Source organism: Electrona antarctica (genome assembly GCF_951216825.1).
Source record: "Electrona antarctica genome assembly, chromosome: 9".
Lineage (NCBI taxonomy): Eukaryota > Metazoa > Chordata > Actinopteri > Myctophiformes > Myctophidae > Electrona > Electrona antarctica.
The window spans coordinates 5,044,676-5,061,269 of NC_136790.1; the positions used below are offsets into that span (position 1 = coordinate 5,044,676).

Consider the following 16,594-nt stretch of genomic DNA (forward strand, 5'->3'; position numbering starts at 1 on the left):
AAGGTTTTTTATTATATTTTATATTGAACTACATCTGTTATGTTCATGTTATGTGTTATAGGCTACTGGTCAAAATGTATTATTCTCTGGGATTACAAAAAATATTATTTTAATTACACAAAATGAGAGCTGTCTGTCTGTCGACTGTATCGATAGATGATAATATATAACCTATATATTCCTCCTGGTGTAGCTAGCCTAATATTGCTGTTAAATAGTCACTTGAATAATGTTAATAAAACCGCATTGGAATCAACCCTGCAGCGCAAACTTTTGGACCTTGTGCGCTGTGTGTGTGTGTGTGTGTGTGTGTGTGTGTGTGTGTGTGTGATGGACATTACATACATGCAATGTAAATACACCAGAGTCCCCACATAAAACCGGAGTCCCCAACAAACAAAAAATAAAACAAAACAAGCAAACAGTACTTTACATTAGGAAACAAAGCATGTAAAAAAATACATACACAAGGAAAGTACAAAGGTGTAAAGTGCATCTATATAATTTAGCAGAGTTTTCTTTTTAAGGGCGATACGGATTTGTAACTAAAGTAACTTGTGCATAAGGTGCAGTATTGCTTTCAAATAATACAGGATTCAAGTAATACAGGATATGCTGTCAAGTGCACTAGACTATTAGGCCCCATTTACACTGGCAGACAAATCTAGCCTGAATCAGATCTGTGCCACATCAAGATTGAAATCCGATTTGCTTAAATAAGTCACATGGAATCCGATTTTTGTTGTCTCCACCAGGCCGAAGGCATGGGGAGAGAGTATGTTTTGCACTCCGTCCGTGTGTGTGTGTCCGTCCTTCCTTCCGTCCGTCTGTTACCAGCTAATCTCCGGCACCGTTTGCCCGATCCATGCCAAACTTTGCACACACACTCCCTGGATGCCAACGACGAACCTCTGCCCCAAATATTCCTCAACGGCCGGTTATAGCGCCACCATGAGGCCGATTTAGGCAAAACACATTTCTGTAGATTACTCGTACACATTTTATCCATACATCACACAATTCGGTATACACTATCTCCATAGTCATGTGATCAACACGGATCTGCACCATTTCCCATCTTCCTTCCTGATTGGCTAAGATTCGCTTCCAAAGCTCACATGATTGGTCCGTTTCGAACAAAATGCCACAAATCACAAACAGTGTGCAATTTCCGTGAAATTATACACGCACATTTCCACTAGGCTGAGGACGACATGACACAATTTATTTTCCAAACCAGCCTCATGGTAGCGCTATAACAATGCAATTCCTGTTTTTAGCTATAACTGCATCGTTCTGTGTACAACTTTGTATGTGCACTCCCTAGAGGCATGGAAAAACATTTTCCCTGCATCCCTCCACATCTGCCGGTTATAGCGCCACCATGAGGCCGATTTCTGCAAAACACATTGTTTATATTAGTCGCACAGATTTCATCCAAATCTCATGCAAATCGGTATACATGATCTCTGTAGTCAAGTCTGTTTGATTTCTCAGATTCTACACTGATTGGCTAAGATTGCCTTCCTTCAGGAGTGGCCCGTTTTGTACAAAATGCTGCACATGTCCTGCTCATCCAGAATTCTAAACTCAGAGATGCTATGAGTGATCTGACTCTGCATTTCCTCAACACAATGAAGAAAATTGTTGCAAAAAACTAAAAACATGTTTATATCACTCGTCCTAAACATTTTGCCAAACATCACACACACTCCTATCCTACTGGTGGAGACCTGTGCCCAGAAGGGCACTTTTTCTAGTTTCAAATGTGACTTGAGTCACATCCAGAGGTGGTTTCAAATCCGATTTATATCCGATCTGAGTTGATCTGGCTCAGTCTGAATGCAATGACCACATGAAGTGACCTGAGTCACATATCAAGCTGTCCAAACGTCACCCGCAGCGCGACCCGAGCGCTACTGACGTGACTTCATTACAGAGCGCGAGTAGTATTTTAATTTAAGTATTAAACAAGAGACAGAGAAAAACAACCAAACGAGAGCAAAAGAAAACAAGTGACAGGACAGAAAAGAGAGGAAAACAATAGTGCAACACACGTTTGTTTTATAGGAATAATGTCTCTTCATTATGTCAGCACTATACTGCAGAGCCGTAGTGTACCAAAGTCCTGACGTCGCTTGCTCATCCCTTAGTCCAGGGTCACAGAAGTTTCATTTTTAATAGTCTCATACAGTGACGTAGAGTCTGTGGGGGCCGGGGGGCCAGGGCCCCCATGCGGAATTGGACCAGGGATCTCGGCCCCGTTTGTGCCGCATCAGGTCGCGCCCGTTCGCGCAATTCTCGTCTTGCATTGATTTTGTATGTAATCGCGCCGCTCTAACCATCCAAGTCTGGCACCTTAACACGTCTGTTTTCCTCACTGTCCGGGGCGGGGGGTGGTGGGGGGTGGACCGCGTTGCCTGTCCCTTGTACACATGCAGATCAGGCATTGAGGGGGGGCGGAACGGGCCCCCATGAGGATTATGAAAACTATTCGTCCCTGTGTCGAAGTGTCCATGGGCAAGACACTGAACCCTACATTGCCTACCAATGAGTCGGTCGGTGTGAACTTGCCACCATTGGTGTGTGAATGTGGGAAGTGAGGACGCTGGCGTCGACTGTTCGCTGCTTCATCTCCCAATATGTGAATGAATGAACCATTGTAAAGCGCTTTGAGCACTTGGAAAAGTGCTATAAAAATGCAATTCATTAGGCTAAATTATCAAATCCTGTATCAATTTTGTTAAAACAATAATATCACTGATATTCCATCATCTCATAATTACTTTCAATTCATCGCAATCTGATCTGAAATAATGTATCTCAAATACATGGTATTTCAATGATCTTCTCTTTTATCGATAATAATCAGTCCAAAGCAAGGATATTTTATTTATTTTTTTATAGCAAGCAATATTCATTTAAAAAAAATCTACTACAAGAACTACACATTGAATTATATAAGGCCTTGATTAAACTACTATTGCTATTACTGTACAATATTGTACCAAAAAAAGAGTGTACCTCTGCAATGTACAACATTGTATATACAAAGTAACATTTTGAACACAGGATTATCCAATAATACAGAGACAACTATAAATAGATTTGACGTTACAGTCATTTTTTTCTCTTTTTTTTTAGTTCTGCTGTTTTCAAATGGACACAAACAAAAAAAATGCATATTTAACAATAAGTCAGTTCCAACCAAAAAAAACAAAAACAAGTCATCATCCCCATCCGCACACCGGGTTTTGCTTCAAGTGCACAATAATGATTGATATGAAACTGAGAAGGTTGGTGACAGGAACATCTCCCAGCTTTCTTCACAGCCCAGCCATGGGCCCAAGCAAGCAAACCAACCATACACTCACTCACTCACATACGTGTGGGGCCTTCAATGTTCTTCAGGCCAACAACCCCTTTAGCTAGAGAGAGAGATGAAGCAGGGACCCCCACAATATTGGTTTTATGTTAAATGTGTGTTTTCAGACCACCATTTAACCATGCACTCAAAACTTTGTAAACTTGACCTTTGGCTCTACTTGGCTGGTCTGCTATTTCTTCCCCCTGTAGACCTACACGCCCCCCTGTAGACCTACACGCCCCCCTGTAGACCTACACGCCCCCCCTGTAGACCTACACGCCCCCCTGTAGACCTACACGCCCCCCTGTAGACCTACACGCCCCCCTGTAGACCTACACGCCCGCCCCCCTGTAGACCTACACGCCCCCTGTAGACCTACACGCCCCCCTGTAGACCTACACGCCCCCTGTAGACCTACACGCCCCCCCCTGTAGACCTACACGCCCCCTGTAGACCTACACGCCCCCCTGTAGACCTACACGCCCCCCTGTGCCCCCCTGTAGACCTATGAAGTCCCTATCACACAAAGATTTTGCTGGCCCTCTGCAGTATCTCTGAGGACCCCCTAGTGGGTCCCGGACCCCCTGTTGAAGACCCCTGACTTAAACCATATAATCGACAAGCTCACTCACGTGTCGGAAAAAACGGTTGGCGAATTTGTGCCATATATGTTCGCCTCTCGGAATAATAGGCACGCAGGGTTCACGTGGTTGATGGTGTTACTTGCTGTGTCCCACACACACACACACACAGTCCCTCCAGTTGTCATGAGGTAACACCACAATGCGCGCACACAGGATACGGAACAGAAAGGAGAAAAAAACATAACTTTACAATGAATCCCAACCTGACCAGAGAGAATAAAGAAAGAAAATGAAGTAATTGCAAAAAGTAGTTGCATGCATAAACCACACCAATGATTCGCCATGCAACTACTTATGTCGCAACCATTATCCCCAGTGGCAGGTGCAAGGAGTCGCATTGCTGCAGTTGACCTTAAAACTGTTGTTTTGCAAGGAGTTGCGATTAGTTGCATTGGTACGGTTTTGTTTAGGCCAATGTATAGTTGGGGGGAGAGAGGAGGGAGCAGAACAATGGAGAAGTGAGCAGACCGTACAAGGTCCATAGAAGGGAACGTAATGAGGTCAGACCTGGTCAACCAAAACAAACAGTCCTTTTGAAAGTCTTAATTTAGTTCAACTTTACAATGCATGTGTGTCCACTTGAGACCATACTGTATAGCATAAAACCAAATGGATACTTTGTCTTCAAGACAACACTTATGCCACTTATGCCCTGTTTTGGAAATAAATAGGCCACACTCAACACACTCCACAGATGTAGAGGCACTGCTGGACCTGTGAGCGATCATCTGCTCCAAACCTTGGTGTGTTCTAGGGTTGTCCTGATCCCATTACGGGATCGGAAATTGGGGACGATCACGTAATTTTCAAATGATCGGAAACGGATCAGGAGCAAAAAAAAAAGGTGATCGGGGCACCCTATAGTATCAATATTATATCCATAATATGATATTAGACTGGATATTGTCTGTGATTTTGCGTATTGTAGGCTACTATCGTGAGTGTTCTATAAAAATATAAATATCGGATCGGGAAGAATCGGTATCAGCGGATAGTACCGGATACTCAAAATAAAATGATAGGAAGTGATTTGTTATGAGAGGCATACCCTAAATGTTAGCTATGATGAGAGGTATACCCTACACCTGTTAGCTACTTATGAGGTGGTCTTGCGGAGCCAGAAAACTATTCCACGATCTCCGAATGCTATATATTTGTAGAGTCTGGAACTACACCTCCCGAAATCCGACACAGGAAGCTGTCATTCGGCATTTCCATTCACGAGAATATATAATTAAAAACAATTCTAAAAACCTTTTTTATTTCCATTTCTGCTAAGCAGCAAGCTATATTAATATGCTTAGAGGATTTTGATTTATATTCGGATACAATTGTGCGACTGTAAACGGTGTGGAAGCATTTTGGGCATTGTGAGAGACAACAGTCTGACTGGTGACACTAGCTATGAGGGGACGAGATAGGGCTTTACAACTGGGCATGTGTGCGCACACTCTCTCTCTCTCACATACACGCACACACGCACACGCACACGACTATGCAGACACACGGCAACGCGGCATCTTCTAAAGAATCTTCTAAAGAATACATGGGATGAGGCGGGGTCGCGGCTGTGCTTCTAATCCAGAACACACACACACTCGGGAAGACCATCCATAATCTCCATCCCTCATCAGCTCGTATACTTCCAGTTATCATCATTGATTATTAAATATACATCATTAGAATAAAAAAATCACAAACCCTTTCCGCTGGTATACCGATAGAGGAGCAAGCTATAGTTTTGTTGCAAGTGTCTTATAGGTGTATTTGACCTGTTGATAGATAGCTTTATATATAGCCAGCTTTGCCACTATGGCTGTGGCCACAGCATGCGAGGACCCCCTGAAATGGGGCATATAGCTGCCACAGAACACACACACACAGCTTTGGTAAACGGCATGTGCACGCATGTGTACATTTTCCATATTATCAAAAATGCTGGGTTTCAAAAGGTCCCCCCATTACACACAAGTCATGCCGCAAAGGAGACGTATGGAGCCTCCTGAACGCCTAAAAAAAACTGCCAGCTTTTGTTTTGTTGCATTATCATTATTATTGTTATTGCTACAGATTCACTTGTATGTGTGGGGAGAGCATCTTCGTTATGCTGATGATGGCGTGCTATACTGATGAAACAGCGTGGGAGCGGGAGCAATCGCTGCTGGGTTTTAGTTTGGCCAGAGGAGAGAAGATAAATGTGTGTATATCACACACGATTTGCCCCCAGCTTCCTTAACTTCTTAATTGATTCACTGCATCTTCTCTGCATCCATCCATCCATCCATCCATCCATCCATCCATCCGCTCTTCCGTCTGGCCGGCCATCGATCCGTCCTCTTTCTCCCCCACGCTCTCCTTACTTTGGAAGCAAGTTTGTACAAAAGAGAAAGAGATTTTTTTTGTGTGTTTTCCATCGTTTCACAGTCTATTCTCAGGAATCAAACACCCCCTCCATTGTTCTGAAAGCGGTCCAAAGTCAAACAGTGTTTTTTTTTCTTCTTTTCCTTGTTTGTCACTCAAAGCGCGTGGGTAATTATAATGAACACTCGCACACGCCCGTCCGCCCGCCCACCACACAAACAAACACACACACTCTCAAGCTTCACAACATAGTGAATGTTACTGTTAGGCTGTCCTGGTGGCTGTAGGTCTGTCCTGAGTCCTGTTCCCTTAGTCCATGTTAAACATCCTCAGTGTTCACTTCACTCAACGGGTGTACAGATGTTTTGGTGGCTGTTCACTTCACTCATACAGATGTTTTTTTGTTTTCTTTTTACAATCGCAAGAGTTTTAAGGACAACTTCAACTGTTTTCAACCTATATCTTCATATAATTGGTCCTCACAAATTTCTTGTAAAAAGGAAAACAAAATCATAGGAGGGCGGCCTGTGGACACTTCAGAAACCCACCTACTAGTGACATCATCATAAGGCAGGATTCATTATTTTGTCCCCACACGTCTCAACATTGACTACGGTAAGAGAATTCCGGTCAAATGTCCCCTAAATTTTGTCCCCGCACGTCTCAAGACGGTGAACGGAGAAATTACGTCAGATGTCCGCTTTTTATGACGTAAATTAAACATCAAAACATTAAACGCCATTGACATTGAAGGGAGAATTTACGTCATATGTAAACGAGCAAATCAGCTAACCAATCACAGGCAACAGGCATTCTGATTGGCCAGTATGGGATGATGCATGATGATGTATGATGATAAGAGACAAGACAAGAGCGCCCCTCATTTAATTTCCCCTCATTTAATTAATGTGAGAACAATGGATTCCATTAGATTAGGCTATACTACAGCATGCTAACCTTCCAGGAATAGAAAGCCTGCAGTTTCTGTAATTAGCTTGTGATTCCCCAGTGATGATGTCACTGGTAGTAGGCACGTTTCTGAACTGTCCACAGCCCTCCTCTGAGACACAGAGTGAGTAGACAGGTTTCTGAACTGTCCATAGCCCTCCTCAGACACAGTGAGTAGACAGGTTTCTGAACTGTCCACAGCCCTCCTCTGAGACACAGAGTGAGTAGACAGGTTTCTGAACTGTCCACAGCCCTCCTCTGAGACACAGAGTGAGTAGACAGAAATGGTACCATATTTATTATAAATGAGAACAAGAGGTTGCACATCAGCAATGGTTTTCACTGTGTGCTAAGCACTGAGTGCTAAACGCAAAATCCAGTATACATCAAAAAGTAGGAATTGAAAAAGTACTTTAGTTTATTGGGTACCATCTTATAATCAGCATTAGCGAGGACCAATTCTATGAACATAGGTTGAACGTGGGTGAAATTGTGCTTTAATGAACACTGGGGATTATATCGTGATACTCGCGTTTTCAACAAAGAGGCGAGAGGGAGAGGAGAAGGGGGGTGGTTAGCTGAGCTGCAGTGACCAGAGCTGCCAGCAGGGGGTGGCGGAGAGAAGAGATGTGTAACAGTCCAGACATAAATGCTACAGCTAGCAGAGGGGTTTAGTTAGTCTAAGGTGAAATACCTGAAGCATAAATGCTACAGCTAGCAGAGGGGTTTAGTTAGTCCAAGGTGAAATACCTGAAGCATAAATGCTACAGCTAGCAGAGGGGTTTAGTTAGTCCAAGGTGAAATACCTGAAGCATAAATGCTACAGCTAGCAGAGGGGTTTAGTTAGTCCAAGGTGAAATACCTGAAGCATAAATGCTACAGCTAGCAGAGGGGTTTAGTTAGTCCAAGGTGAAATACCTGAAGAGGTGAAGAGCTATTATAGGAATCAAACATTTTGAGGGGGTCAGTTTCTTTCTCTTTTTGGCGGTGGTGGGGAGGGCAGGGTTTAAATCTTGACGGGGAGGGAGGTCCTACGTCGGACAGGACTTGTCGTTGGCCTGTTGGGGCGGAGGGGTGGCCGGCGGAGGAGGAGGAGGGGGAGGCGGCACACCCCCCACCATAGTGGGTGCGGTCGTGGAGGTGGGCGAGCCCATGGCGGGGCTGCCGCTCCCGTCCCGGCCCCCCTTGGGGAAGACCACCGGCTTGGGCCTGGTGGCCGGTGGGCGGGCACCGTCCCCCGCCCCCCGGAACGACGGTAGCGGGCTCCGTTGGTCCACCGAGCCGGTGAAGAGGAGGGAGGGGCTGATGGAGGGGGAGGAGCAAGGCAGTGGGCTCCGCTGGCCCTTATTGGATGAGGAGGGCCGGAAGGAGGAGCTAGGCACGTCACTGGCCGACGAGGCACTGCGCTGCAGCGGGTGGCCGTGCCTGCAAATTATTAAAAAAAAAAAATACAATTCAACTTTTTGCAGCGGTGAGAAAAAGTATTCAAATGTCTTTACTCTTATGTCTAATAGCCTGAAAAATGCTCAGTGGGAAGTCTGGAAGTAAACATGTATTACTTGAGTAGAAGTACAAAAGTGTAGGCATCAAAATGTGCAAAAAAATCTTGAAAATAGAAGATCTACAATCTCACAATGTGTCGCATTGTTAGCTTGTAGATCTGCTATTTCCAAAAGGCCGATATTGAGGCCTAGGGCTGAAGTGGTTAAGGTATGTTTTGTCATCAGAATACGGTACAAATCTACAAGGAAAATAGTAACTAAAGTTTTCAAATAAATGTAGTGGAGCAAAAAGTACAATACATTATTAACAATAATAATGATGTGAATATCACCAGTGTTACAATGACATGAAACAGTGACTAAATATAATAAGCCTAAAACAGTAAACACAATGGGCATAATTCACTAAGCTGTTCTTTACACCCATATTTTGGGTGTAAAGGAATGTTCCAAACTTCCCATGTTACTAGTCTGGATGTCGGATGCAGACTTAGGGACCAAAGCTTCCCATGTTACTAGTCTGGATGTCGGATGCAGACTTAGGGACCAAAGCTTGCTGCCTCATTCCAGACTAACGTGGGAAGTTTGTTTTTCAACCCTTTTCACATCAAGGTCCATTATTTATTTGGCATTTGAGCCACGGAACCACCATTTGATGACATTTAGCCTCTCAGACCCATTTGAGCCACGGAACCACCATTTGATGACATTTAGCCTCTCAGACCCATTTGAGCCACGGAACCACCATTTGATGACATTTAGCCTCTCAGACCCATTTGAGCCACGGAACCACCATTTGATGACATTTAGCCTCCATCCTGTTCCCATTCCATCCTGTGTTGATGTTGGTACCATTAGGAGAGATAACAGGCAAACGTTGATCAAAATAACAATTCTTCTACATTCTCTAATAACATCTTGTACATTTTCAGTTTCACTGTACAAGCCTTTTGTACTTAGACATGCATGGGCTCAGTGGGAAGTCTGGAATTAAAAATGTATTACTTGAGTAGAAGTACAAAAGTGTAGGCATCAAAATGTGCAAACAAATCTTGAAAATAGAAGATCTACAATCTCACAATGTGTACACTTTTGTACTTCTACTCAAGTAATACATTTTTAATTCCAGACTTCCCACTGAGCCCATGCATGTCTAAGTACAAAAGGCTTGTACAGTGAAACTGAAAATGTACAATTTGTTATTAGAGAATGTAGAAGAATTGTTATTTTGATCAACGTTTGCCTGTTATCTCTCCTAATGGTACCAACATCAACACAGGATGGAATGGAAACAGGATTGAGGCTTAATCTTTGAGACAAGCATATATGCTACTGGCAGGATCAACCAGGTATAGGCAATTTAGGCATTTAGCAGACGCTCTTAATCCAGAGCGATAGGCCTCCTGTTTCCGTCCATTTGGTTTCATTTTACTCTCCGTCATTTAGCTGAGGACCACCTGGAACCCCCTCAAGGACCACTGGTTGAAAACCACCGGTGTGAACAGCTTAACACTTAGACCGCTATCATTTATTGAAAAATTAGGATCTAATTCACGCCAGCATTTTTTTAATTTGAGCTCTTATTTTGAAAAGCCGCCATTTCCGGTCCACAACCGGTAGTCCTACGGACTTAGGAGTTTTCACACAGCTGGGTGGGCCTTGTTTACAATGTGAATCCAGGCCGGAGCTCCGGAGAGCTCTAGATTGTCAGCTCTGCGCCGTCAAAGAAACGCTGTTTTGACCAAAAATGCCATCTGGGACAAGGAATAGGAGTTACAGGCGATTGAAAGAAATGGATAGAATGGATGCTTATGGCGACGACGATCTAAGATGGGCGATCCAGTGATGTGCTAACAACACAGCTAGCTAACCGGCTAACGTGAGTAGCATTTTGGCTCGAGCAATCGAACGCGCTATAAAAGCTCAATTGCCGAAGGCCGTCGGCAATGGCGTTAAGCGCCAGTATCAAAATTAGGCTTCAATTGACTTTAATCGTCTGCAATGGCGCGGAGGGTGTTAATTAATCGGACCCAATAATGGTACACTCCACATACCCGGGGACACTCCACTCGCCCCCGTCCCCCCCGCCCCCCCGCAGCAGGCGCGAGTGGAGCGGGCTGGACGGCTCCGAGGCCCCGCCTCCGGACACGCCCCCTCCCTTCAGCGTGTCCACTAGGGTGTCCAGGACCACGTCGGGCGCCGCGTTGTGGCCGGAGCTCTGATGATGATGACGTTCCAGGTGGTCCCTGAGGGCAGAGGTCACCGTCGCCTCCATGTCCTGCACGCACACACGCACACACACACACACACACACACAATTTGTGTTTCGGTGAAGAATGTATATCGGGCTGTCGGGCGTATCATGTTATTTTCTTTTAATCGTCTTAAAGGAGTATTCAGTGATTTGGGTGATTTGGAAAACCACCCAGTCCGCCCCGGTAACAAAATGTGCACATGCACGCTCTACAGTGGGGGGAAGTGCAACAGGCCAACAGCATGTGCACCAAGGCCCGCCCCCACTCGATCATGATTGGAGGAAGGCTTCTCTCATCCTGATTGGATGAAGGCTTTGCCACCCGCCACCAAAACTGAAACTAGGGTTTTTTGACCCCAGGGGCTCACTGGGGACAGGGAGGAACTCCTTATATGGTCAGCACACTCTATAGTAGGGAGGATTATCCAGAAAAAAAGAAAAAATAAGTGATATTTGAATTAAGTCAAATCACTGAATATACCTTTAACCCTGGGCAGTATACAGTATGTATGTTTGAAGCTGGTACCTGCTATGAGCTGTGCTCCACATGACCTATGACCTATGACCTATGACAGTATGTATGTTTGACGCTGGTACCTGCTGTGAGCTGTGCTCCACATGACCTATGACCTCAGGGTCCAGCGGCCTGTGGTTGCTGAAGCTCTTGGAGCGCCCCGCTGAGGTGGCCTTGCGCAACTGCAGGCTCTCCACCTGAGAATACACAACGGCCACTTGGTGAATAAAAAGGTATGCATGCATACAGAGGTATGCATGCATACAGAGGTATGCATGCATACAGAGGTATGCATGCATACAGAGGTATGCATGTTAGACAGAATCACTATCTTTTATCTTTTAAAATACAGTACCTTTCTAACAGACGGAAGGCAATTGACCTTTTTACCAATAATATAATAGTAAAGAAACAGTTAACTGGTTAATATGTGTACCGTCACATTCAAAACGTAATAATTTCGTTTCCCGGGCAGCGCTGGTTGACAGGTATCAATACACTTTTAGACCGACATGTTTGTGCCAACGTGGATGATTACTTCTTGTTATTTCTTGATCGCCTCTTGTCTTGATTTTTTAAACATGACATCATGGGTCAATAACAGGCTTGATAAGCCCAAAGCTTATTGATAACGGGTACTCAATAAGCTTGTTATCAGAAATTCTTCGGTTATCGAGCTCCATCCCTATTCGACACGCAGTGAGCTTGTCGATCGTCTATTTCCGGGGAAAAAATGGCTAAAGTTCTCCTCAGAATAGCTTGTTAATTCTTATTGATAACGAGCACCTTATCGATCAGGCTTATCGAGCCGGGTTCTTATCGAGCCCACTATCAATCATTTGACACTATATTGTGGAAAGACGGGACGACAACAATGAATTCTGAACAGAACCAGTATATTTTACTAGGGCCGGAAAAGCAATTGACCTTTTTACCTTTGGGAAATAATATTGTAATGTCACTTTAAAGCGTCATTTTGTTTACCCGGGCAGCGCTTGTAGGCAGGTATCAATACACTTTTTGACCGACATGTTTGTGCCAGTGTGGGAGCTTTAATTTAGCTTATTTGCACATGTGTACATTCAAAAAAACATTTTTTTTTAAATTATTATTTATTTCTTGATTGCCTTGTCTTGATTGTTTATGTTGCTGATGCTCGATAATAGGCTTGATAAGCCCAAAGCTTATTGATACCAGGTACTCAATAAGATCAGGTTTCTTCGGGTATGGGGTTTCGAGCTCCATCCCTATATATTCACAGTGCAGTAACGGTATCAGTGTGTGAGTATACCTTGGTCTTCAGCGACGAGTGCCGTGTGACAGAGTTGAGGATGCTGTGGGCGCTGACCGGCCTCTTCTCCCCGCCCCCCTCCTTCACCAGGGCCCCGCCCACCGGGAGGGAGGCCGTCCGCACGCCGGCGGCCGGACCGCCGGGACCGCTGCTCTCGCTCTCCGAGCCGCCGCGGAACGTCCGGCGGATGCTGCCCGACTCGGGACGTTTCCGCATCCTGCGGGAAGAGACAACAGGCTCGTTTAAAACCCTTTAAAACCCCTTTTTAACACTTATACTGCCCAGTGTCAGTTGGAACCAGTAAATAGACCTTGCCCAAAACCATCGCGGGACCATCGCCGGCCACCTGAGGCATGAATTATTTTACAGGGACTACTGACGGGACCGCGATGGGCCGCGATGGGCCGTCAAAAAGGCGTGTTTTGATTAGAATTGTAATCTGTGATTTAGATTCAGAGAAATCAGCGGTAGAAGATTTTGCAACGACTTCCGGTTTTGAATGTTGATTTTAATATTTGTTTCTGGTGGTCCCTGGAACAAAATATTTTCTTTCAGATAGTTTGAGCACTGCTGATAAAGCAACAAAGGTTTTTTCTTTCTTTCAGAAAACCGTTTTAGAATCGGCCTCAGGTCTTAATCAGGTTAAACTGTTTTAGAATCGGCCTCAGGTCTTAATCAGGTTAAACTGTTTTAGAATCGGCCTCAGGTCTTAATCAGGTTAAACTGTTTTAGAATCGGCCTCAGGTCTTAATCAGGTTAAACTGTTTTAGAATCGGCCTCAGGTCTTAATCAGGTTAAAACTGTTTTAGAATCGGCCTCAGGTCTTAATCAGGTTAAAACGGTTTTAGAATCGGCCTCAGGTCTTAATCAGGTTAAAACTGTTTTAGAATCAGCCTCAGGTCTTAATCAGGTTAAACTGTTTTAAAATCGGCCTCAGGTCTTAATCAGGTTAAAACTGTTTTAGAATCGGCCTCAGGTCTTAATCAGGTTAAACTGTTTTAGAATCAGCCTCAGGTCTTAATCAGGTTAAACTGTTTTAGAATCGGCCTCAGGTCTTAATCAGGTTAAACTGTTTTAGAATCGGCCTCAGGTCTTAATCAGGTTAAAACTGTTTTAGAATCGGCCTCAGGTCTTAATCAGGTTAAACTGTTTTAGAATCGGCCTCAGGTCTTAATCAGGTTAAACTGTTTTAGAATCAGCCTCAGGTCTTAATCAGGTTAAACTGTTTTAGAATCGGCCTCAGGTCTTAATCAGGTTAAAACTGTTTTAGAATCAGCCTCAGGTCTTAATCAAACTGTTTTAGAATCGGCCTCAGGTCTTAATCAAACTGTTTTAGAATCGGCCTCAGGTCTTAATCAAACTGTTTTAGAATCGGCCTCAGGTCTTAATCAGGTTAAAACTGTTTTAGAATCGGCCTCAGGTCTTAATCAGGTTAAAACTGTTTTAGAATCGGCCTCAGGTCTTAATCAGGTTAAAACTGTTTTAGAATCGGCCTCAGGTCTTAATCAGGTTAAACTGTTTTAGAATCGGCCTCAGGTCTTAATCAGGTTAAACTGTTTTAGAATCGGCCTCAGGTCTTAATCAGGTTAAAACTGTTTTAGAATCGGCCTCAGGTCTTAATCAGGTTAAAACTGTTTTAGAATCGGCCTCAGGTCTTAATCAGGTTAAAACTGTTTTAGAATCGGCCTCAGGTCTTAATCAGGTTAAACTGTTTTAGAATCGGCCTCAGGTCTTAATCAGGTTAAAACTGTTTTAGAATCGGCCTCAGGTCTTAATCAGGTTAAACTGTTTTAGAATCGGCCTCAGGTCTTAATCAGGTTAAACTGTTTTAAAATCGGCCTCAGGTCTTAATCAGGTTAAACTGTTTTAAAATCGGCCTCAGGTCTTAATCAGGTTAAAACTGTTTTAAAATCGGCCTCAGGTCTTAATCAGGTTAAAACTGTTTTAGAATCGGCCTCAGGTCTTAATCAGGTTAAACTGTTTTAGAATCGGCCTCAGGTCTTAATCAGGTTAAAACTGTTTTAGAATCGGCCTCAGGTCTTAATCAGGTTAAACTGTTTTAGAATCGGCCTCAGGTCTTAATCAGGTTAAACTGTTTTAGAATCGGCCTCAGGTCTTAATCAGGTTAAAACTGTTTTAGAATCGGCCTCAGGTCTTAATCAGGTTAAAACTGTTTTAGAATCGGCCTCAGGTCTTAATCAGGTTAAACTGTTTTAGAATCGGCCTCAGGTCTTAATCAGGTTAAACTGTTTTAGAATCGGCCTCAGGTCTTAATCAGGTTAAACTGTTTTAGAATCGGCCTCAGGTCTTAATCAGGTTAAAACTGTTTTAGAATCGGCCTCAGGTCTTAATCAGGTTAAAACTGTTTTAGAATCGGCCTCAGGTCTTAATCAGGTTAAACTGTTTTAGAATCGGCCTCAGGTCTTAATCAGGTTAAACTGTTTTAGAATCGGCCTCAGGTCTTAATCAGGTTAAAACTGTTTTAGAATCGGCCTCAGGTCTTAATCAGGTTAAACTGTTTTAGAATCGGCCTCAGGTCTTAATCAGGTTAAAACTGTTTTAGAATCGGCCTCAGGTCTTAATCAGGTTAAAACTGTTTTAGAATCGGCCTCAGGTCTTAATCAGGTTAAAACTGTTTTAGAATCGGCCTCAGGTCTTAATCAGGTTAAAACTGTTTTAGAATCGGCCTCAGGTCTTAATCAGGTTAAACTGTTTTAGAATCGGCCTCAGGTCTTAATCAGGTTAAAACTGTTTTAGAATCGGCCTCAGGTCTTAATCAGGTTAAACTGTTTTAGAATCGGCCTCAGGTCTTAATCAGGTTAAACTGTTTTAAAATCGGCCTCAGGTCTTAATCAGGTTAAACTGTTTTAAAATCGGCCTCAGGTCTTAATCAGGTTAAAACTGTTTTAAAATCGGCCTCAGGTCTTAATCAGGTTAAAACTGTTTTAGAATCGGCCTCAGGTCTTAATCAGGTTAAACTGTTTTAGAATCGGCCTCAGGTCTTAATCAGGTTAAAACTGTTTTAGAATCGGCCTCAGGTCTTAATCAGGTTAAACTGTTTTAGAATCGGCCTCAGGTCTTAATCAGGTTAAACTGTTTTAGAATCGGCCTCAGGTCTTAATCAGGTTAAAACTGTTTTAGAATCGGCCTCAGGTCTTAATCAGGTTAAAACTGTTTTAGAATCGGCCTCAGGTCTTAATCAGGTTAAACTGTTTTAGAATCGGCCTCAGGTCTTAATCAGGTTAAACTGTTTTAGAATCGGCCTCAGGTCTTAATCAGGTTAAACTGTTTTAGAATCGGCCTCAGGTCTTAATCAGGTTAAAACTGTTTTAGAATCGGCCTCAGGTCTTAATCAGGTTAAAACTGTTTTAGAATCGGCCTCAGGTCTTAATCAGGTTAAACTGTTTTAGAATCGGCCTCAGGTCTTAATCAGGTTAAACTGTTTTAGAATCGGCCTCAGGTCTTAATCAGGTTAAAACTGTTTTAGAATCGGCCTCAGGTCTTAATCAGGTTAAAACTGTCTAGAATCGGCCTCAGGTCTTAATCAGGTTAAAACTGTTTTAGAATCGGCCTCAGGTCTTAATCAGGTTAAAACTGTTTTAGAATCGGCCTCAGGTCTTAATCAGGTTAAACTGTTTTAGAATCGGCCTCAGGTCTTAATCAGGTTAAAACTGTTTTAGAATCGGCCTCAGGTCTTAATCAGGTTAAACTGT

The 16,594-nt window shown here is 43.5% G+C and overlaps 1 protein-coding gene across 2 annotated transcripts in view; it reads right to left on the reverse strand.

Moving 5' to 3' along the window:
- Positions 1–7,135: 7,135 nt before the first annotated feature.
- The window catches only part of LOC306930356 (SLIT-ROBO Rho GTPase-activating protein 2-like), a 38,395-nt gene continuing 28,936 nt past the window's right edge, over positions 7,136–16,594 (reverse strand). The window contains exons 13-16 of one of the 2 annotated variants that reach the window (XM_079511282.1): positions 12,882–13,098; positions 11,674–11,787; positions 10,877–11,100; positions 7,136–8,745 (exon numbers count right to left, since the gene is read on the reverse strand). In XM_079511282.1, the coding sequence (XP_079367408.1) occupies positions 8,352–8,745; positions 10,877–11,100; positions 11,674–11,787; positions 12,882–13,098 (949 nt within the window). In that variant the 3' untranslated portion in view covers positions 7,136–8,351. The remainder of the gene's footprint in view (positions 8,746–10,876; positions 11,101–11,673; positions 11,788–12,881; positions 13,099–16,594) is intronic. The other variant, XM_079511281.1, reaches the window with a different exon arrangement.